The sequence below is a fragment of the Candoia aspera genome, chromosome 1 (assembly GCF_035149785.1).
Source record: "Candoia aspera isolate rCanAsp1 chromosome 1, rCanAsp1.hap2, whole genome shotgun sequence".
In the NCBI taxonomy this organism is placed as follows: Eukaryota; Metazoa; Chordata; class Lepidosauria; order Squamata; family Boidae; genus Candoia; species Candoia aspera.
The window spans coordinates 22170096-22193673 of record NC_086153.1 but is presented as its reverse complement, the minus strand read 5'-3'; the positions used below and the strand labels follow the sequence as shown (position 1 = coordinate 22193673).

General features: G+C 40.7%; 1 protein-coding gene across 1 annotated transcript in view; it reads right to left on the bottom strand.

Annotated features, from left to right (window-relative positions):
- Window positions 1-8349, bottom strand: part of RAB10 (RAB10, member RAS oncogene family) — a 41922-nt gene extending 33573 nt beyond the window's left edge. The window contains exon 1 of the mRNA XM_063300208.1: window positions 7799-8349. Within this exon, the coding sequence (XP_063156278.1) occupies window positions 7799-7925 (127 nt within the window). The 5' untranslated portion in view covers window positions 7926-8349. The remainder of the gene's footprint in view (window positions 1-7798) is intronic.
- Between the last annotated feature and the right edge of the window lie 15229 nt (window positions 8350-23578).

Here is a 23578-nt window from a genome sequence, read left to right as displayed (position 1 = left end):
AATCCAGAATGGGCAGGTTATTTCAAATTCTACCTTGTATGAGCCATGGCCAGCTCAGATGGGAACACAAAACATTTTCTGTTTCTTGTCCCCACTATTGATTATCCAACTTAAAATGTTGGCCCTAATCTGCCTTCCTTTTCCATTTTAAGTGCCAAGTAGGAGGAACAGAAGTCCTGTAATATGTGCTCAAGGTTTAAATGAATAAAAATACCCTTACCTCACAAATAACAACTGCCTACTAGAATTAACAGAAAGATGAGACTTAAGAGTTCACACTAAATCACAAATGGTTTGTTCCAACAACATGTTAAATCAAATACAAACCAAATTATGACTAAATATATTGTGTAAAATAGATCAAAATTTAGTAAGATCTTGGAACTATAGTAAACACAAGCTCTAAAGTGCAAGTTATATTGTCAGATTTTCACATGGTGCACTAAGTCATAATGATATTTTTAAAGTTCTAATTTGGCATCATGTGTGAAACAAGCCATTGGAATTTCTAAACCACAATTCACAGGTTAGTGTTAAACAAATTACGTAACTGATTATTCAACAAATTTGGTTAAAACAAACCAGGGCATAGTGGGATATATGAACCAGCCACTATGTTCCATGGACATCATGGCTTTTCAAAAATACATTTCCCCATTTGTCCGCTAACATGAACAGAGCAAATTCCCATTTTACGTAATTTTCTTCAATTCTTCACATACTGCATGTTGCAATAGTTCTTTTGCCATACAGTACTGAAAGTCAGATTAGCTCTTTTCAAAACAAAGATAAATTGTTCATACAGTAAAGATTTGATTGTTCACTCATTTCCAAAATGGAAATGTGAATTCTTCATAATTGCTTCTTAAAAGTTCTTCATTTGAATTATTTACCATAAGAAAATATTAACTGATTTTGTATTATTTTTTTATTCTGATGTATGCAAAGTGACTGAATAGCTATTTTAGGAGGCTAGAGAAAAAAATCTCAAAAGGATTCATTATATGCAGCAATATAACCAAAAAAGGCAAGGTTTGAACAAGTATTTTACTACCTGCAAGGAGTCAACACACCTTTCAAGTTAATGTTTTTTCCCCTCCATGGCTGCAATACCAAACAATGGTCTAATACTACTTCAAATCCATTCTGAGAGAAGAAACATGGTAGAATAACTTAAACACAATAGTGGGAATCATATTCCTATATAGATAGTTCTCGCTTAACAACCCTAATTGGGACTGGAATTTCCATCACTAAGCAAAGCGGTCATTAGGTGAAACATCACAACTGCACCGTGTAGCAATGGCAGTTCTGGTTGCAGTTGTTAGGCAAAGACCTCACGCTTCTCCTGCCCTGTCACGCTCGCCTTGGCTTCAACTCCTCCTAACTGTCCATCTCCTTCCCACCTCTGCCCTTTTGGCTGCCTTACACTCTGCTGCCGCCTAGCCCTGCCGCCTCCAGCTGACCTTCATCATCTTCTTCCTCCCACTGCTGATGAGGCACGCCCAGCTGAGGCAGCTGCTACCCCTTTGCAAAGCCAAAAGGGCAGAGATGGGGGGAAATAGGCAGGTGAGGGGAGTTGAAGCGCATGCTGTGTTGTAAATGCAGGCAGGCTGCCTATCGCCCAAATTTTGATCATGTGACTGCAGAGGCATTGCAACAACCATAACTTCGAGGACTGGCTGTAATTCCATTCATTCAATGCTGTTGTAATTTCAAACAGTCGCTGAACAAATGGTTGTTAAGCGAGGACTACCTGTACAGGAATGTTCTTTTGCCTCACCTGCAAGTTGGGTTTGCAGATCTTGCTAAACTGGAGTAGACAACCTTTTTCCTCTGACGCTGCTCTTTCATTTTTTGAACTTTGAGGGAAGAATGGGATGTAGTTGATGATATGGCACTTCCAGAGGGGGCAGCCATTTTCCATGTTTATTGATTAAAAAGCAAGAAATACTTCACTGCCAAAATGTTAACATCTTGCCACTAAAATCTGGCAGAATGATCTGGGCACAGCAGCCTTCACAGCAAACAGTGATGTCATCATGCATATGCCACAATTATATACTCTCATCCCAACAGTGGATACAAATATGTAACTTTTGGCATTTATGTGATGACATCAACATGCATCTTTCATCATTTGCTCTCTACCCAGACAGCAATGTCTAGGTTCGCTCTGCAGGCTGCAAAAGTGGGGCATGAAATCTATGGACTGCCTACCCCTGCTCTAACTTACAGTATTGTTTGTTTGATTTTCCTTACCATGATATGTGAACCCAACCAGTGTGGTTAATTTGATAAATTATAGTCAGAATGCTGTGTGAACCCAGCTATTTAACTGATATATTTGAAAGATTTTGCATAAGCATATTTTTCCTTATCTGACCTTAACCAAGATTACATTTGATCCAAAGAAAATAAAAGTGTCAAAGCCTGTGGCTATCAAACATACTGGTCCAGAAAGACAGTAACACAGGTGATTCAGAATGAGTTACAGCATATTCCAGATTTACATATTCTCCTCACTGCGCCTTCTTTTCATGAGAATGAAAAGCATGACTTTAGAACAAACCAGTTCTCTATTACACTCAAACTTGGAGAGCAATGATTTATTCCAAATAAACCAAATGAATTTAGACTATGATCACTTCAAATTAATACTAAATGACTAACAAGAAAAGAATAAAATGTTATCAAGAAAACAACTATTCAGATTCAGCAGATGTAAAGGCATAAAATCGCTTCTATATAGCTCAAAGTTTAAAATAATGATTTATGGCTCCACAGTGTTTTCAGTCTAGCACTACAAATCCTCAGCAGCTTACCTGGCACTTAACTTGGAGAATTCCTGCTACAGAATAGTTATTTGCAGTCAAGCGCTCTGCTAATCAAGACAACAGGCACTACTTTTTCATGACTGTCCAATTTATCACATCTCTCAGGCTAGTTTTTTTTTATAAATGTACAGTAGTTGGGGGTTTTGTCTCAAAATTGCTGCACAGCATTTTATAAGTACAATACCTATTATATTATTTGCAAAGGGTTACTTACATAGGAAATCTAAAGTTAAGCTCCATGTCATATACACACTGACTATATCAGTAATGAGAAAAATCCCTGGTAGCTAAACCCAACAAGCCAGTTTGTATCATAATTGAAATATATTTGAATAGCAGGTCATTTTCATTATAAATATATTACATAACTCTATTAGTTGTCATTAAAGAGCATTTGCACTACATTAAGTAACTGATGCTTGGGGCATGTAAAAAAAAACTCCATACCCAAACATTCCAGAGGTATATCCATGGCATTTGCTTTCTAGCAACTCCCCAAGAAAGCATAACCAACACCTTAACAATAACAGACCACAACCTAAGACAATCGGGTAGAAAAGAACTCCTAAAATTCTAAAATTAACTTCTAAATTCTAAAAAGAAACTAAATGATGAAATTAACATTCCAACATACAAGGTGTTATTTGATAATATAGTACAATATGAGGATTTCTTGATTATGTCCAATTTTGCTTTTGAAATCCAACTTTCTGCTCTATCAGGGAACTTATGATGACTTGGGTATTTTAGCACTGGAAGATATTTATAGCAATCCTAGCTGGGATACTGAAGTCATCTGCCTCCCCTCAGTATTTACTTTTCAAACAGGAGCAGGACCACAACTAAAAATAACAGTGTCCCAAATTATTGGCAAGCTAAAAGGTGTGCCAGAAGCTTAATTTTGAAGATCCAATATCACCCTGAAGTAAAGTGTCAACCATTGTATCAAATTAATACACCTGAAAGTCTTAAGAACTAAGGGACTCTTAAAATTTGCCCAACCAAAACATTAGGAGATTGTCAAGACTTGTTAAAGGGCTTCCAAACAGTGAAGTCTGAAAGCATCTGAATATAAGAACAAAAAAAGTATACTAATTAACTTCAGAGTTAAAGATGAAAAACAGTCCTGATTTAACATACAAGCAGACACAGCCAAAAGCCACACTGGAACTTTTAGTAAATGATGTCTGACAAGACAGTGAAGTTTGGGGTGGGGGAATTCTGTGCTAAAAATAGCTTTTATTTATCAAATATGTAAGAGCACCCAACTCCATGACTTTGGGCAATGTACAATAATAAAAACATTACTAAAAAAGATATCAGTTCCCCAAAGTGGTCAATATCAACCCCAAAGGGTTGACAGGACTATCCAAATGGTCAATAAATGGTTGATAAATGGAAGATTGATTGGGGTCAATTAATCCTTGGTGTCACTGTATAGTTCCACGCCAGTCCTTAGTCTTGAAGGTGTGGTGGCTAGCAGCAAGACAGTGTTACCCAGGGTTGGATGGTCAGTCGCCAGTGAGAGTGGCCTTGAGTTGTCTCTATTGTTCCTGTTTTTGTTGTTCATAGTACTATTACTTAAAGTACTATTTATTAAATTATTTCCATATAATAAATATTTGAGGGTTGATGAATTATTTGAAACTTCACGAAGAGGTCGAGGAGCTGAAGAGCTTGGGGACCCTTGGGCTAGACAGAGGGAATACAGTTCCAGAGGGCAGGTGCCATGACAAAGAACACACATTCCTTAACTTCACACTACAGGTATTCCTCAAGTTACAATGGCAATTGGGACCAGCATTTCCATCACTGAGCGATGTGGTCGTAAAGCACATCATGTGACTGCATTACGTAGCAACAGTAATCCCTGCAGTACCCATTACCTTCATTATGTGAGGATCATGGGTTGTTAAGCAAGCACCACCTCGCAACTTCCTGCCGGCTTCCAATAACCAAAGTCAAAGTGTGGCAGGGCTTGGGGTGGCTGCTGCCAGGTGTGCGAGTGGCTGAGGAGGCATGAGGCAAGCGCAGAAAGGTTGGGGGAGGGGCATGGGTGGGGAAGACTTACCTGAGCAACTTGCCACCTTCCCTATTGACTTTGCTAGTGGGAAGCCAGCAGGGAAGGTTGCAAATTGCAATCACTTGACCGCCATAAGTGCAAGCCAGTTGCCAAGCTCCCAGAATGCAATCATGTGACTGTGAAGGTGCTGGGACAGCCAGGAGTTCGAGGACTGGGGATAACTGCTACTCGTTCAGCATCACTGTAACTTTGAACGGTCGCTGAACCAGTGGTCTTTAACTGAGGACTACCTGCATCGTGCTGCAGATATTGTCAGAATGGAGTGTTTCTAAACAAATACTTCAATCTTTGCAAATAAATCTGATATTATTAACCTTTATGCCATTGAAAGGAAAGGCTTTCCAAAGCTTCTGTTTTTAAGTGAGCAAGAGGGGATTCTACACAATTGATAACCACATAAGTAGTAAATTTAAAATTTAACCTAGACAAAACTAGAAAGATAAACATTAGAGGTTACAGTTAATGTCTAAAATTGTTATTGTGCGGACAGCAAACTTACTATCGGTTGTAAAAGGTATCTATGTTAACTCTAAAAAACAGAAAAATGCCAACTTTTATGCATCTCATTAAGGAAGTTCTTTCCAATGAAAGCTTACTTGTAATAAATCTATTAGATCAAAGCCACTACATATTACATTATCTAAATTTATATCTAAACTAACAGGAACAGGCATATTATAATCAACATGCAATTACCTTCAGCTCTGTTTTGTTCTACATACCAGTGTACATAATATGTGGATCAGCTCTAAGATGGCTGCCCCTTAGAACTCTGAAAGATATCCTAACCCTATAGATTTCCTTACAGAACAAGCAAATCCATTCACTATATGCAACTTGAGGAAATGGACATTAACTACTGTCACTAATAAAAATTAAACTTTCCCCAGTTAGACCTTTCAGAAAAGAAATCTGACTCAAGAAATATGATCTATGATTCACCAATAAATAAGACTATTTGCCATTCCATGTATTGTTCTTCAGTGTTACTGTCATAGCCTGGATAAGGTCACAAAGCACAGAAAGCAAAGAATATTCCACAATTTAGGTCAGGAGAATAGCTAAGATGTTGCTCAAGAAGTATTTATAGTTGAAAGCACTATAAAACAGTGTTTGATCTAGTCTATACAGATGTCCTACAATAAGATTATACAATGCTTTGGATTCAAAAGCAAAAAATGCTTCCGAGAATGTATGGACACAAATGTAGCACCCATCTGCAACTCTGCGAACCAAAAATGTTTTTTCTTGGGTCCATGGGGCAACTGCAGGGGGCAACTGTGTAATCGCAGGAAAAGGCATGGCTGCTTTAAGGAACTATTGATAGGTGCTACATTCATGCCCCAAACACATTCTAAAGCACCATTTTGCCTTTGAATTGGTAGTGCTGCACAGTCCTACAATGTTTCTACTTTCACATTCAGCTAAAAGTCCCTAGCACATCAATAGCACTAACTGTGATAAATTTCAGCAGTGGCTAGCAAATGATACCACCAACCTATGCTTGTAACTTGAGATCTTTGGAATATTTTGCTTAACTGGAAAGCAAAGCAGAGCACATGAAATAATTTTTTATAGGTTTGATTCAATTCCCTTGTAGGGATTTGAAGCATATATATATAGAGAGCCAATGGTTTCTGCATCCCCAACATAATTCAGTTTCTATTCAAAACTCATGATTTAATCCTATTGCATGGATAGAGAATCTGCCTAAGTCACAATGTTCAAAATATTTTTTCTTGATCTCTCATAAACCAATGATCCTATTTCCAACCATAATAACTTATGGTGTCTCAAAGAATAGCAATCTAAGTCCAGCACTGAAATAAAGCCAAAAATGTTTCCCACACTTCTTGATTTCCAGAAATCACTACCATCTCCTTTGCAGAGGAATTTCTTTCCTCCAGACATCAGCAGCTGACAGTTGGGCAACAACCATTAATTCTGTATGCACGATCAGCTGGATCTTCATTTGGGACATAGTGGCTGAAAGTATATACCAAAGATGAACAAAGAAATCTAGCACAGAGGATATGAGATACATTTAAGAAAAATAATATGAACAAGCAGTATCAACACTAGGGGGTGTGGGAGAAATAGAAAACCTTGGATGATGTTGAGGTCACTTCAAGGAATGAATATGGCATTGGAAAGATACAGTGGTATAAAGCCATATTCCACTAACAGCATGAAAGAAGTGGAGTACACAGTAGTGATGTTAGCAGAAGGATCAAAGGGTGCTACAGATCACTATGCTGCAGTTAGCCATACAGGTCAATATATTAAAAACATTCCTCTGTCTTCCTTTTCAAAAGGCAAGCTTAGTTGAACTGGCACAGCCCACTGTGCAGCTGGGATGACAGCTAAGTCCCCACACCTTTTTTTTTTCTTATGGGAGGCACAGATTGCAAAACATCAATACAACACAGAAGTAAAAAGAAACTTCATCATCAAGTCAGCAGACACATTACCAAGAAGTAAAGATTATTCCAGAAATGGGCTGTACTCTGAAAAAGATGAGGTGAAAGGAGGCTTATCGTGCATTCAAAACTGAAAAGTAAAATGAGGCAGGGAACAGAAACAAAGGATGCCTGTGACAAGACATTTGGGGTGGGGTTACCTGATAACAACTTCCTCAATCCAACAAACCTTCAGATGTGGTAGCCTAAAACTCATATCATCTTTTGCCCTTATGGCCATTGGAAGAAGAATTTCTCAGGGGGACATTCCTACTGGCACACCCTCATCACCACAGGAAAAAGAAAAACCGAAAGAGAAGGCCGAGAAGGACTGGAGCGCACAAAAGAGATTCTCTGGAAGGAAGTCAGAGCATTAAAAAAGCCGCGGGCGCAATACTTGGCGCTCCTAACTCGCTCACCGATAGTGGAGATGAAGGTGGTGTTAAAGGCATCATCGGAGAACCGGAAAAGCACGCAAGTCTTGCCAACGCCCGAGTCGCCGATCAGCAGCAGCTTGAAGAGCAGGTCGTAGGTTTTCTTCGCCATGGGGGCTCCCCCGCGCCGCGCGCCACTTCCTCGCCAGGCTCTGCCTCAGCAGGCGCCGCCGCCGCCTTGGGCCCTCCGAGACCCCTCAGTACTACACGCACAAGGCCGGGCCCCGCGGCGGTGGCGAAGGAGGAGGCGGCAAGCGGAGGGAGGGAAGGGGAGGCACAAAATGGCTGCCTTGGTGACAGCGGTCGAGCAGAGCAGGCAGCGGCCGTGTGACTCGGCTCCCGGCAGAGCTTCCTCACGGGTGATCAGCGATGGCTGCGCTCGACTTCATGCCCCTCGGTCCCTCCTCAGGCGAGCCCTTTTCGGTTTTCTCAGTCAATCACGCTCCGGAGTGGAGCAGGCCGTAAGCACGCACACCCGGGCCGAGGGACTCACTAGATGGGTGGGGCGGGGTTACGCTCACGCAAGGGAGGAGGGAGGGCGCGGGAGCGCGCACGCTGATTTGGCGGCCGCTCCCTTTCTTGCAGACAGAAGTTGCTCCCTGACGTCAAAGGATGTGAACGGACGAGGGCCAACTCTTTCGCATGCGCAAATGGGTTAGCGAGTTGCTTCTCCATAGGAGACCCTTCTACGCCTGCGCGAGCCGGGCTGCTCGTCTACGCACGGGGCGTGCGACGTCTCCAATCGTCGTAGAGCGAGGTGACGCAAATACTCAGGCAAACTCGCGGAGCTTAGAAAAAAGCGAACTGAGGTTTCTTGCGCTCCCGAATTATAACTCTTCGTTCATCCATGATTGGTCGAAGAGTGGATCGGAAAGGCGGGGTCATGACGTTGAGTGGGAGCGGTTTGGTATGGGGCGTGCGCAGAGAGAAGGACTGTGCCACGTGCGATCCAGACCTTCCCCTTTTTTTTTTCCTCTTTGGCTCAGGTAGATGTACCAATTGGGTATAAAGTGTTTAGAATTTGGGAAAACTCTTAACCTGACCTGAGTTTAAGGAATGAGTTGCGTTTTCACTCAATACATTTCCATTTTAGCCTGCCTGTGCTCACACCTCCTGTAAGGCCACACGCTATTCAGGCTCACTTATTTATTTCATGTTTATAGTCGCCCCAAACTATATGCACTCTGGGGCATACAATAGTTCAAGTTTAGTACGTTAAAAAGCAATTGAAAAAGTAACAATCAGCAATTATGGACTTACAAAGATACAGGCCAAAATCTCCTTGGAATAGTACTACTTTAACTTTATTCCTGAAACCAAAGAGACTTGGGGCCACCCATGCTTCTGGGTATAAAATGTTGCATGAGGTGGGGGCTGTCACCAAGAAAGTCTGCTGCCTGGTTCACACTCCATGAATTTCACAAAGAGTGGGGGGAGGTAGGTAAAGACCCTCAACTGACTCTCCTTAGATGGTGTAAGCAGACAGATTGTATTTTGGCAAAGCCATCTGGATTGTCAGTAATCTTGCCCTTGTGTTCTATACAGTGACAGTTTCTGGGTCATCTCCCAAGGCAGCCCCATGTACAGCATGTAACAGTAGTCTAATCTGGTGGTGATCAAGGTAAGAGTAACTTGCTGGGTCATTCTGATCAAAGTAAGATAGTAACTGGCTCACTGGATGAAGTTGGACAAGGCCCATCCGCTGGCTTGTCCACAGCTTTCACCTGTTGTTCCAGCAGGAACCAAGAGTCCAGGAGGACCTCAAGTCACAAACCAACTATTTCTCAGGAAGTATGACCCCAGCCCATAGTATTACTGAGACAATTATTGTTAAATTGCTGAACTGTTTACTGACAAACAACAGCTCTTTCTTGGAAGGATTTAATCTGAGATTGTTTTGCCCCACCCAGATCCTTATAGCCTCCAAGCACTGGTTCAGAACCTCCACATCACTGGTTCAGTCCAGGCAGTGATGTATTACTGATGTCATATGCACTTTAGTGATCCCTCACCCTGAACCAACAGATGATCTCCCCAGTGATTTCATGTAGGTGTTAAATAAGGTTCAATATCATGTACTCCTAAGTAAGATAAGACCACTTTAATGTGGTTGTAGAGTAGTTCATCTGTTAGTCCCACTTTGGGAACTGACTTTGATATAGTGAAGGTTTATCTTGGCCCTGTAGTACAATGAGGACATACATTGAAGATCTGTCTAATCCAGGGTTTCTCAACCAGGGTTCTGTGGAACCCTCAGGTTCTGTGAGAGGTCACTAGGAGTTCCCTGGGAGATCACAATTTATTTAAACAATTACTTCAAATTTGGGCAACTTCACATTAAAGAGGTAAGTTTCATCCCTTATTTTTAGTTTAAGAGCACTGTTAATGCATATATACAGGCCTACACATGAAACAAATATAATAATTTTGTAACTTCTGGCCAATATTTGAGCCTGAATGTGCAGGGGATCCCCGAGGCTTGAAAAATATTTCAAAGGTTCCTCCAGGGTCAAAAGATTGAGAAAGGCTGGTCTAATCTTAAAACAGGCTATTCAGTTTGGAGTGCTTTCTTTGGAGTGAGATCTGCTGTTTATTTACTTGATTTATCTACTGCCTCAGTAACAATACATAAAATAACAAACATGACCTTTTCTTGTAAGGTAGGTATTTGAGCCCTACAATCCTTTTTGTTGCCATATTTTACCATGTTTCTAGTTCTGTTGCATCCTTTTTCAAATGCGACTACCAGAACCATATACAGTATTCTAGATGTACATCAGATTAGAATAAGGGCATTATAATATTGGTAGTCTTATTTTCAATCCCTTTTCAAACACTCTTTACTATGGCATTTGCCTTTTTTTTACAGCTATTCAGCTGTCCACTATGACCCCATGTATATACTCTATGACTGAATTCTAATAAAGTATATTGTAAATATTTATTTTTGTTTATTAAATTTATACTGCCCAATTCCCAATGACTCTAAGTGGTTCACAAGTGAAAAATTAAAAAGAATAAATTTTTAAAAAATATTTTGTTTATGAAATGTGATTTCGGCAACGTTGATTTTATATTTATATGCTGCTTAAGTTTATAGTATGTTTTCTCTGAAGCAACACAAAAACTTTGCTAGACCTTCAGGGTGCAGGTTCCTGCCTGTTCACTGTGTATCCATAATGGCTAGCTTCACACAGTGAAAAATAAACCAATTTTGGCCTCTTTCTGGTGATAAGCACTGATGCTAATATTCCTTCCCAGTTATAGAAGAAATATCCATCCTGACTCCACATGGCCTTCAGATTTTAGCAAGTGGCCATATTAATCAAACCTGGCTTTCAGACAGTGGCTTCAATTACTTTCACCTAGCCTTTTTTCTGTTGTTCTCTTGAGCAGAAAATTGCAAAGTAGAACATTTTCAGGGTATTAATACATTTGGTTCCTGAGTGACTCTTTGCCAAAAAAGCGGCAGCACTTTTGCAGTTTGGCTCTGCACGTGTATGAGAAGCTCCTGGCTTTTGTTTTTGGTTCTTGGTTTTGAGCACAAACTCAGTATAAACAGATTAGCATTTCTGCTTGAGAAAATTGAAAAGTTGAAATGCCTTTTGACAGCAAATGAAATCTTAAAAGGGGCAAATTTACCTTATGAAAAACAGATCATTCATTTGTACATTCATCTATTTCAGACTCACATTCATTCTGCTTTATACTTTGCAAGGGTATTTATTTGTGGACATTTTCTGATCATTTTAAAATCCACATCAGAGCATAAAGGCAGTGCATTGGACAAAATGTGACAGTGCTCCCCTCTTCCTGGATATTATTCTTTTACACTTTTCTTCCTTTCCTATTACAGGAAAGGCTTTTTAAAAAAATACTGAAAATATGCATGTTTACCTTGACTTACACATCTTCACCTCTTCTGATTTTCTTTGAGGGACTCCTTGTTTCCATCTTCACTGTATTTCAGTTAAGATTACACATGTATCTCAAAGATTTCCCCATTCCATAGAAGCGCTAAGCTTTTTGTTTGTGTTGTGTATTTCTCATCACGATCATTGATGTGTAAATGAATGTCATTTAGTCTTCTTCAGAATGATTATGTTTATTAAGTCAAAGAAGGAAGAATAATATATGAAACTATATATAAAAAGTCTAATTGCCATTGGCTGGAAGTAGATATCTCCTGCTATTTTTTAAAATCACACGGGTAGAAACTAGATTGCTTTTAAGAACCAGCTGAGCATTATTCTCCAGTAGTAACCAGGCAGCCACTTCCACTGATGTAAGAGGTTGGGTTTTTCCCTTTCCCCTTCATTTGGATAGTACTCATGGTGGAGAAACACTGGTCCTGAATACCCCATCCTTCCCCAGTTTGCAAATGTCTCTTTTCAGCCCCTTTGCCATGTGAATGATAGGCTGCTGCAATCTTCCCTCTCCGTTAATTTATTTTTTTATGTATTTTTCTCAACCTGCTTTAAAACTGAATCTTTTTGTATGTGCAGGGAGACTGCAGTCTCTTTCAGTAGTAACATCAGCTATCTGCAAATGGAAAGAATGCTATGCATTTGGCCATAAACGATGAGCAAATTAATTGCACATATGGGAAAGGGTGAGTTTATCTTCAGTGCCAGGAACAAGTTGTATGATGGTTTCCTTTTAGGTGAAATGGGATTTAGATCCAGTTTCAAATTGAAAAGTATCCTAATCCATTAGTTTTAAAGCTACCCTGGACTGTGGATTTTAACCCTTGCAGCAGAAATCTTGAACAACCATTGTGCATGAAGGGAAGAGGCCACAAGCCATTCCCATCTACCAGAATCTTGGCCGACTGCCTTCCGTCAGCTGAAAAATGTGAAGATTGATAATACTGCTGTGCAGAAGTAAGTCATACTTTTTCCAACAGTCCTTTCTCTTGCGTTATCATGTGTTCAACTGCATCTTCCAGCAGCAATTCTGCTAACTCTGAATTTCAGGTTCCTGGCCTTCCACTGTGTGCTCATCTTTTAGGTCATTGGTCATTGGTCTATCACAGTAAGTGTATACGAATATGCCAGAAGTGTGCCAATTCTGGTAGTTGTCTTCTCCTAGCAGAACTTTCATATGGCAAATAGGCAGCAATGTCACTCTAGCTTTAAATCAAGCTGGCTGGAATTCTGGAAGCTGCAGTCCCAACAAATCTGGAGCAAATCAAGTAAGGGGCCGTTGGGCCTAGAGGAACAGAAAACGATGAGATGTGGCAGAGAGGACTTTGGGCTTTGGCTATGAGATGAGTTTTCTTGTAGGTTGGCTTCAGGTGGGCTAAGAGCAGGCAACTTTTTGATGGCCAAGAACTGCTCTTAACATGAGCAGTCCGTGATGCAGACTGAGTGGGGCCGCATTACAGATGGGTGAGGATAGTGGTTCCTGGGTTTGGAGTCACTGAGGTGGGGATTTTCCTTATATTTTTAAAGCAAGCCTATTTTACAGTTTGCATTTCATATGTTTTCTGTCTCAAAATGGCAAAAAGCTACAACTGGTTTTCAGCAATCTTGGAGCTGAAATTTGGTAGCATATTTGTATGGGCTCTGGGGCCTACAAGGAAGGAGATGAGGGAGAGTCGTACCCTTCCCTGATGTAGTAGGTTGTCTACCCTAACGTAAACCATTGTCCTGGCCTCCCTCAGAAAGTCACAAAAAGAGAAGCAGCTGAGAAAAATAAACTGCAAAATACTCTTTGTGCCAGAAATTCCAACACAACAAATAGGAAGAAAAACATGGCCACTTTAATTCTTCCTGTTCATTCCAAGTAAGTGCTTCACAGTTCTATGGTGCTTCCAGTATCACCTTAAGGAGGCTTTGTGAGTCGCCATGCAGCTGAAGCCTCAGTTTTTCTTTTAAGTGAATTTATAACCTAAGGAAAAAGTTTACTCAGTAGGGCTGATTCATACAACTATAGAGAGGAGTAATTAAAAGCAGCAAAAGAGATCGAAGAGACAGTTACATAGATATCCATTGCTGTTCTTTTAAGAGAAAGAGCACCCTGTTCTTTTGTCTTTGAATATGCACAGGTTTCTGTATTTATAGGGATCCCAGGGTACCACAAGGCTATTCTGGTTAAAATTCCACATCCTGGCAATGTAGGCCCTCCTCAAATCATTATCTATTTAGCTTTCAGAGTTGAGAGAAGCAATCTTTTTTGTCCCTGTGGATTGAATATAATTTGATACCTATAACACATGACACCAACTGCATTCAGTCCACAGCCCCAGTCTTGAGCCTGTGTTAAATATTTGGCCTAATTTTGGGACTTATTCTTTCCTCTTATTTTTGTTTCATCTTCCCTGGCAAGTTCTGGAGAATTCAAGAATTTGTGGTGTTTTGGTTGGTCCTAATGAAACTTTCACCAAAACAGGATTATGCATTTTCCCCTCATTGATCAATACAGTTCTGTCTGCTTTTTATTCTGCATAGAGAATTAGCTGTTGGGACTTCTGCCAGAATCCAGTTAAAATAATACCTCATCTTTTTTTTTTTTACCACATAATTTGTTAAAACATGTTGTAACAGAGCCATAGTTTTGGTATAGCACATCTGGTTTAAACTACACTGTGATTATAATTCTACAAAGCGTTACTAGGAAGATGAGTTTGACCAGTAAAAAAAATTCTGCTTTGTTGGCTACATCCAGGACATCAAAGCTTAAGCATTGCCCTTGAAAGCAACAACCAGTTTCCTAAAGAGGTGGGCTTTCTCTTATCCTCTACATTCTATTAAATTGAAAATAGTGCTCAAAGGAAAAGTGAAGAAGGACTATCTTCCTATCTAAGCAGGAGGCCCAAATTATCTTTCCAACCATCCTCTCTGCAGTGTATTTCAAATATCTGCTGAAACCCAAGATCTAAGACAAACCATTGACCCATTTCACCCGGTCAGGCAGAGAGGGCATCTTATAGACCCTGTCTATGAGAGATTGTCGATTGGCAGGGTCCAGGAGGAGGGCCTTCTCTGCCATAGCACCTGCCCTTTGGAACAACCTACCCCCAGACGTAAGACAGGCCCCCACTCTCCTGGCCTTCCAGAAGGGAGGTAAGACCTGGTTGTGCCATCTTGCTTGGGGTGGGAGGGGGGATAGCCAATCTTGGAGGTGGTTGGCACTGTGAGGGGGCCAATAATAATATTCTTACTCACCATCTTGAATTTTATATTTTACATTTTTGCGCTTATATATTTATATTTATATGTATTTATATTTATATTGTTTTATTTTAATAATATGTTCTCTATTTTTTAACCGTTGTAAACTGCCCAGAGTCGTCATTACGAGATGGGTGGTAAAAAAAAAAAAGACAAATAAATAAATAATAAACTATTTTGGCTAGGTTGATTGTATGATTTTACTTGGAATTCTTTGTGTGTGAGTGTTGCCTTCTCTTGTTTTTCCAAGATTCTCTTTTCCAAAAATTAATTTGGTGTTTAGAGATTTGGCTTCATTCATTGGCCCAATGAAATTTTTTGTAAATTATTTGATTGCTATTAATGGTGCCATGAATCCTCTTGTGATGCCCCCTGGCTAGTGGTTCTGGCTGGATGTGAAAGAACTTGCTTAGTTTGTTCCCACTGAATGTCCTGCCCAGGAATGGGGAAGGGAAATGGATCCATCAGTCTAAGGGCTGTTGCACGCAAAGGTGCACCATCCCAATGTGTTGTTGAGTAGTTTTATAATTACGGGATTGAATGAAGTTGCTATGCAAATTGCATGTTATGCTGTAAAAAAGCTAACTATCCCAAGCGACATCCATCCATTAAGCATTATGTCCCCTGAAGCCTGCCAGTTCAGCTCTGAAAGTCACTCTCTTCTGTTTTTGTTTTCTTTGTAGGCACCCATACCTACATGCTTTCTTCTTCTCACTGTTGCATCCATACCCTTTGCCATATGCCTCAGTCACTGCAGCTATTTTAATTTCTCCTCCCTTAACCTTCTCCCAGGGAGGAGAATGATGACGTGAAAGGAGCCTTTGTGTGTAGGAAAGCAAATATGGTTCTATTGTTTCTCCTCTCTGTAGCTACTATTATCCATCCACAAAGAGGATAAAGTATCAGCTGCTTGGATGAAATGTCAGTACCACTGATCTATCACCAGGGGTGATTTATCACCCCTGGATTCACAGTGGTACTCCTGGACAAGGGCAGGCATAGGTGCTTAAGACATAAATTGAAATATTGGAGGCTTCAGTGAGGGAAAAAGGCAGTCGTGGGAGAGGCGATACTCCTGCAGCATCCAAGATCTCCTTTTGTGGTACCCAGAAACAGTAGACCACAACAGTTGAAGCGTGGTTTTCTGCCATTTTGCGATAGGACGCATCTTAAAACTTTAGTATGTTAATTTTTTTTTTTAAAAAGGAAAACATAATCAAAAATTCAAGAAAAAGCCCCAGAAATCCTATTCCTCCCCATTGTTAAAAGCATCCCCACCCATCAAAAGATTGCCCACCACTAAAATAAAATCCCATAATAGTCATATCATAAAGAGCAACTTAAGGCTGAAATGCTGAGCAGCGGCATCATGAATTGGACTGGGATAGCCAATAGGTGGCCGATGAAATTTCATACTTGTTGCAGTATGTTAACTAACCCAACCAGAATTCATTTTACTAATTCTGCACAAACTGAAGCTTCTGAATTGCCTTCAATTGCTGTTGAAATATTACACATAATAGTAATATAATGTACAAATCACTGTAACCAGGCTGTCATGAACATCTGGCAACCCAGTCAAAACTTCATACTATCAAAAGTCACTCATAAAACTGCTGAAACACCAACTGCCTGGACCTGCAATCAGCTACAATGTTTGGTGAAAATTCAGCTTTGGTTTATTAGTTTTCACAAACAGCAGTGTTTCTTAGCCTTGGCAAGTTTAAGACGTGTGGACTTCAACTCCCAGAATTCCCCAGCCATCAAGGCTGGCTGAGAAATTCTGGGAGTTGAAGTCCACACGTCTTAAACTTGCCAAGGTTGGGAAACACTGACATAGAGACTTCACATAGATATTACAGTAGGGATAGGTCACATTTCAGTCCCAAATGGCCCCAGAAACTGCTGGATCAGTGGCAGTGCTGTAGGTACCAGTTATCTGTTCCACACATACTGTACGTCCTTCCCATTCATCAGAAGGAGGGAAGCCTTTCCCCATCTCTCCCAGTGACTCCGCTGCAGATTACTACTTTGTACATTACTTTGAGGTATAGTTTGCATGACCATAATTTGAGTAAGCCACAATTAATTGGGGTCACAAACTCTTGTAAGTCATAAGTCAAGTTTTACAAATTATAATGGTTGGGTTCATAAATCACACCAAATTAAAACCAAACAAATAATTAGATATCTTAATATAAGGTCTAAACATGAATCTGTAACTTAATAAGGAACTGGAAGATCAGTCTACAGTATTTGACAGAAATTCTGCAGAAATGCTTCTCTGATTATGTAGTATCCCATTAGCTTTTGTTCCTTAAAGATTGTTTCCAGGAATCACTGGGCAGCATAGTTGAGTAGGTCCCAAATGCAGGTTCTTACCCTAACCCTGCACTGTCACAAACCTGACCACTCAGATCTCACTCTGACATTAAAACTGCATCCACTGCAAAGAAGGATCCTGTTTGTGTAATGTTGGGTGTGTTCAGCAGCCTCTCCATGACTCAGCCTCTGCTCTGTCTCCGATTCCTTCATTAAACACAAGAGTCAGCAGCCTCAGATAATTTCCTCACCCTACAGCCGCTTTTAGCAACTGCTCATGGGAAGACCCAGCCCAGTGGAAATATTCTGCAAAGAAACAATTCTGTACATCTACCAACTCCAAGCCATGAAATCAACCTTCACTTGGACGCAAGGCTAGGGCCTGCGTATCTTCAGTTTCTGTTTTGTAAAACATCTGAAAATCTACAAGGCTGACTAGAGCCACAGAAACATTGCCTTTCTCTTTTCTGGTGGATGACTAATCCTGGGAAATTGTGCCGAGCAAGCAAAACTATAATCGCTAGTGAGCCAATTTCAGTTGGGATAGAATACACACCAGTTTGTGTTTCAAAGGATTCTTCATCAGGCCAAAATGGTCTCATGAGAAGTTCCATCTCTCTCAAAAAGTGCAATTTAAAGAGGGTCCTTTATAAATACTCCAATCTTATTTGCATATTTTGGCCCAAGAGGTAAAGTCCCCTCAGTAGCATGGTTTTCTGACATTGTACCAGCTGCCTGATTTTTAGTAATGTTTTGAGGAAGGATTCATTTTGTGCCTCTTCATGGAATAAAATGTTTCCAGGATAGCCTCTAACACTTGCACCACAACAGGAGACCAAGGAGCAGTTGCAACTAAGAGACTGCGTGGGGCCACTCATTGTGCTAAGCCATTTGTTGAATAAACTGCAATCGGCTGGTGTCAAAACCCAAGCACGCCACATGATGGCTTAGTGTGCTGTGTGAATGAAGCCAATGGCAGGGAATGTGAGTGTGGCCCATGTAGCGCCTGCCCTACCTTTTGGCTGGGTTTGCACAACATACTTAACCAGACAGTTAAAGATCTAACAACTGCATTTGCACAACTTGGCTCGTTTTAATGTGATTAGAGTTTTTGTGTGAAGCCAGCCACTGAGAAAGATGGATCTGCTTTGTTTGCTTTGGAGCCAGCCAATTCAAGAAAAAGATATAAGGGGTAAAAGTTTTTAGTATGAGACTGAAGAAACAAAATAGAGTAACTCCCTTCTCTCTAACTTCAGTCCTTGTGTCGGTAATGCAGGCTTCCAAGATGCTGTGTCTGCACTTAAAGTGGTACAGTCCAAGAAAGCCTTAACCATCGTATTGCAGTAATTGTGTACTCTGCCCTTCTAGCTGATGGTACCACCAGCCCTTTTCCATTCTCTGGGGTGGGTGCACCCTGTACATACTCCTACCCTGGCCTCTCTCCAGCGTTGCTGTGCCAGCTTCCCATCAAAGAAAAGCATCCATTGTCCTTCACAGCTGCCCATTCATATCCATCCTCCTTCCTTCATCAATGGGCCATTGGAAGAACTTGCCCTTCAGGAAGCAGCTTAACCCTTCAAACCCCAGTATGTGTCCCCTACCAGTGTAGATAAAGCCTCTTTTCAGACACAGAGGGCCAGGAGGGGTCTTGCTTGTGGGAATCACAGATCTTTTGTGGAGGAGATGACTGCAGAAAATGTGGAATAGCGGCTGCAAAAAGGCTACACTTCCTCCTTGGGACTTGAAAGCAGATCAGTGAACTTGGTGCTAAGCAAAACAGAAGATGACAAATCCTTGCTCCAGTCTTAAACTGGACCCAAGAGTAAGACAGTGTCTAGATTCACAAACAGTACTCAGCCACAAAATAATAGAATGGAAGTGATCTTGAAGGTCATCTAGTCTAACCCCCTGCTTTGTGCAAGATGGGCAGTGATGAAATTTGAAATATAAACAAACAAACAGTGCAGAACCTGCTATGTAACTTCAGACAGATGGCTATCTAGCCTCTGTTGAAGACCTCTAGTGAAGGGAGTTGGTTGTGATTGGAGTGGCATAGAAGCCCTGTAAAATAAATAAACTTCATGGGAGTAACCTATTCTGCCAGTTGACAGTTCTTAACCTTTTTGGATGCTTATAATCTGTTTCTCTTTTTATTGTTCTAAATTTTTACTATATAAAGTGCCCAGAGTCAGTTGGAGTCAGGCATTCTTTAAATCTATGTAATAAATAAACAAACCTGAATCTGCTCCCCTAACCTGTTGATTCTGGTCTTGCTTCTGGGGCTACAGAAAGAAGTCCACTTCCTCCTCTATATGAGAACCCTTTATAAAGCTGAAAACTGTTTTTATATCTCTCCTCAGTCTTCCTCTTCCTCTTCTTCTTCCTCTTCTTCTTCTTCTTCTTCTTCTTCTTCGGCAGGTTAGACATTCATAAAACTTGGTTTCCAATCCCCTCAACATCTTGGTAGACTTTCAGAACTTGGTCCTTTTCCAGAACTCAGTTTGTTGAGTCCTTTTAAGACTGTGCTGCCTAGAACTGGACCCCATATTCTAAGAAAGGCCTGACCAAGTTGGAGTAGAACATGTCTGAATCCTCCTGCAGCAATCAGGGCTGGAAATCAACTCTGGAGGAACAAGTTGCTCTTTTGGCTCTGCTTGGAAAGATGTATTAGGAAGAATAATTGAGAAGACAACACACAAGAATTCCCAGTACTTCTGCTTTCAAAGGAGGACCAATTGAGCAGTTAGCTTCTTGTTTTCTTTCCCTACTCTGTAGAGGGGAAGAAGTTTGTCTCTTCTGAGAAAGCAGGCAAAACTGCACCTGGATGTTGTTTACATGGTGGCTACCAGCCTCCTGCTTGGTGTGAGAAACTGCTGTCGAAGTGGGACTTTTGTGATCTGGAGTTTATACTCATGTCAATACAGCTGTACACAAAAGTATATTTATATGCAGCTGTTTTCAGATTCAGAATAAGAAAACGGTGAATGTGGCAGATGCAAATATTTGGACATTCGTTCAATCACTACTTTGTAACACCTCCTTTGGCAGAAATAAGAACTTCCAAACATTTCTTATAGCCACCTAAAAATGTTTTTATTCTGGCTTTTGGAATTTTTTCCCCACTCTTTCTTGCAGAACTCTTCTAACTCTGAAATAGTCTCTTTTTTGCTTGGTCTACGTGTTTCATGTTTTCAATAATATTCAAATCTGGGGACTGTGATGGCCATTCTAAACCAGTATCTTCTTTTCTTGTAAGAACGTCAGGGCTCATTTGGAAGAATGTTTCAGATTTTTGTCTTACTGAAATATCAAAACTCTTTTCAGCAATTTTTGACAAAAATAACAGAATTTTCATCAAAAGAGAAAGAGGTGTTAATGAACAAAATTTGGAAAATGAAGTGCAATTTTCTGCTGGACACCATGTGTGCAGTCCAGATTTTGCTCTTCAGTAGATCATTGTGAAATGCATAGATGGATATGAGAAATATAATATATTGTACGTTAGTTGATTTAGAGAAAGCATATGATAAAGCAAATAGGCTTAATTTATGGAATATTTTGCCCAAATGTGAAGAAGAAAATTGGCTGCTAAATGTGATAAATGCAATATATGATGGAAGTAAAATGTGTAAGAACAAATGGAATGTTTAGTGAATGGATCAACACTGAGTAGGGAGAAAGATAAGGATGTGTGTTGTCCCCCCCTTTATGAAAAAAATGTATAAGGAATGCTTATGATAGTGGTAGGTTCGTTACGGACATCAATTATGTGAGGTGAATGTCCAGTTGTAGGATACGAAGAAGAATATGGATCTGAAAAGTAGTATTTCAAAGACCAGGGTAATTGTGTTTGATAGGTAAATAAAATGAACAATTGCAAGCTGTACATGACTAATTAGTAACATATGGCTGCGAGAGCTGGACCATAAGGAAGGCTGAGCGAAGGAAGATCGATGCTTTTGAACTGTGGTGTTGGAGGAAAATTCTGAGAGTGCCTTGGACTGCAAGAAGATCCAACCAGTCCATCCTCCAGGAAATAAAGCCAGACTGCTCACTTGAGGGAATGATATTAAAGGCAAAACTGAAATACTTTGGCCACATAATGAGAAGACAGGACACCCTGGAGAAGATGCTGATGCTAGGGAGAGTGGAAGGCAAAAGGAAGAGGGGCCGACCAAGGGCAAGATGGATGGATGATATTCTAGAGGTGACGGACCTGTCCCTGGGGGAGCTGGGGGTGTTGACGACCGACAGGAAGCTCTGGCGTGGGCTGGTCCATGAAGTCACAAAGAGTCGGAAGCGACTAAACGAATAAACAACAACAACATGACTAATGAAAAACTAGAGCAGGTAGATGAACTTGTGACCTTGGTAGAATATCTGCTAAAGATGGGAAAGTGTATGGAGAAACTTTAAGATGTTCAAACAGTATGTGGTCTATTGCAAGGAATCAATGTTTGTCAGAAGCAAAAATGGCTGTCCTTAAGAGCATGCTTCTGCCCCCTCCATTATATGGAAAAGAGAATTTGGGATGTCCGAAGAAACATAAAAGTAAATTGAATGAAATGCAAATAGGATACTTAAGAAGTGTGTGGCATAAAATAGGGTAAGGAATGAATGGGTGCTGATATCCAGCAGCATGAACTTATCTAAAAGAGAGTATTCAGCCTCTCTGAACTGTCTTTTGACTTACTGAGCTTTTCTTTTAGACTAGGTTCACATGACACACTTATTACTCATGGTTAACTGAACATGCTTTTAACCCAAGTCAAGTGAACTGGGTCCTTGTGCTAGAAACAAAACAGTCCTGTAAGGTAAACCAAAGCCGGTGTAATTATTTTCATATTGCAGATGTTATACTCCCTGGGAAAGAGAGTGGCAGTTAAGAAAATACTGCAAGTCGTTTCATTATTATCTGAAAACTCGAAAGCTAGCTTTCCTGTTCATCTTGAGAGCAAGAGAAGGAAGAAAGCTTTGCCCTCCCAAACTCTGAAAAATTTGCTCCCAGAAATTAAAGTATTCAGTTGTCTAGATTTATGTAACTGAATCCCTTTTCCTTTGTAATAAATCTAGTTTAAAAAGCCTCCATGAGAATCTTGCTTTTGGGTGGATTTGGCTGTCAAAGAGTTTGACAGCAGATGAGGAACTGAGAAATAATATCTTGCCTGATGCTACAGTATTAAGATTCTTGCCTATAACCAGACCTGAGTCTGAGTCTCCTTAGCTTCCAGGCCCAAACAAACCTTTATTTTTTATTATTTTATGGCTAAGATTTCTATGCCATTCCATTCCAGACTGGCCCTGAGTGGCTTAAGTGACCTCAAGAAGCTAAGCAGCAGAGGACCTGGATTGAACCTGGATGGAAGACTACCAATTAAAAAAAGGGCTATAGGCTAGGTTGGGAAGCCAAAAATCATTGCTTGGAAGAAGGCAATGGCAGACCATTTTACTGTTGCCAAGAAAAGAGATGGCTGTGTTCATGAAGGCACGGGGACTGAGCTCATCTTGAGGACTGCAGCCTAGAGGATGCAGAATAGGAATCCTATTTTAGCACAGGAGCTGGAGATAAAGAGACTTTACTGTCTCCCACAGCAGCTGAAGGCCTCTACGTAGCTGACCAAATCTGTGTTCACCCAAAATGTTTGGCGGCGGCGGTGGTGGTTTGGTTTTTTTGTGTCTTTGAGTCCATCTTTCTCCTGCCAGATACAACAAACGAGTCCATACACTTTTCTTGGCAGCATTTTCAAAAGTGGTTTGCCCTCGCCTTCTTCCTAGGGCTGAGACAGAAATCAACTGACCCAAAGTCATCCCGCTGGCTTTGTGCCTAAGGTGGGATTAGAATTCAAGTTTCTATATTTGTAGTCATCCAGCGCCCTGACTACTAGGCCAAACCAGCTGTCTTGGCTGTGGGTTGCTTAATAATAATTTATGAAATAACTCACAATTGGCTAGCTTCCCCTAACAAGCTGAACCATAAAACACTGTTGTCAGACCAGAAGGGATGGGTTCACATTACTTTCTAAGCCACAGTGTGGTATGTTTGTGACCTACCTTGTGCCATAAACACAACTTCAGTCAGGCAAGAAAAATCTGGAGCCAAAATCTGATTTAGTCCACAGTCAAGTTCCCTCCTGTCCCCCCTACCGCACCCCCAACACTGGGGCTGTGACATGCACCCCCTACCTGTTGTGTTTCAGTGCCACCTGCTGTTGGATCCTGTTCCCCACAGTCATGTTTTTTGAATTAGAGGTCCTCCCTGCCAAGTTCA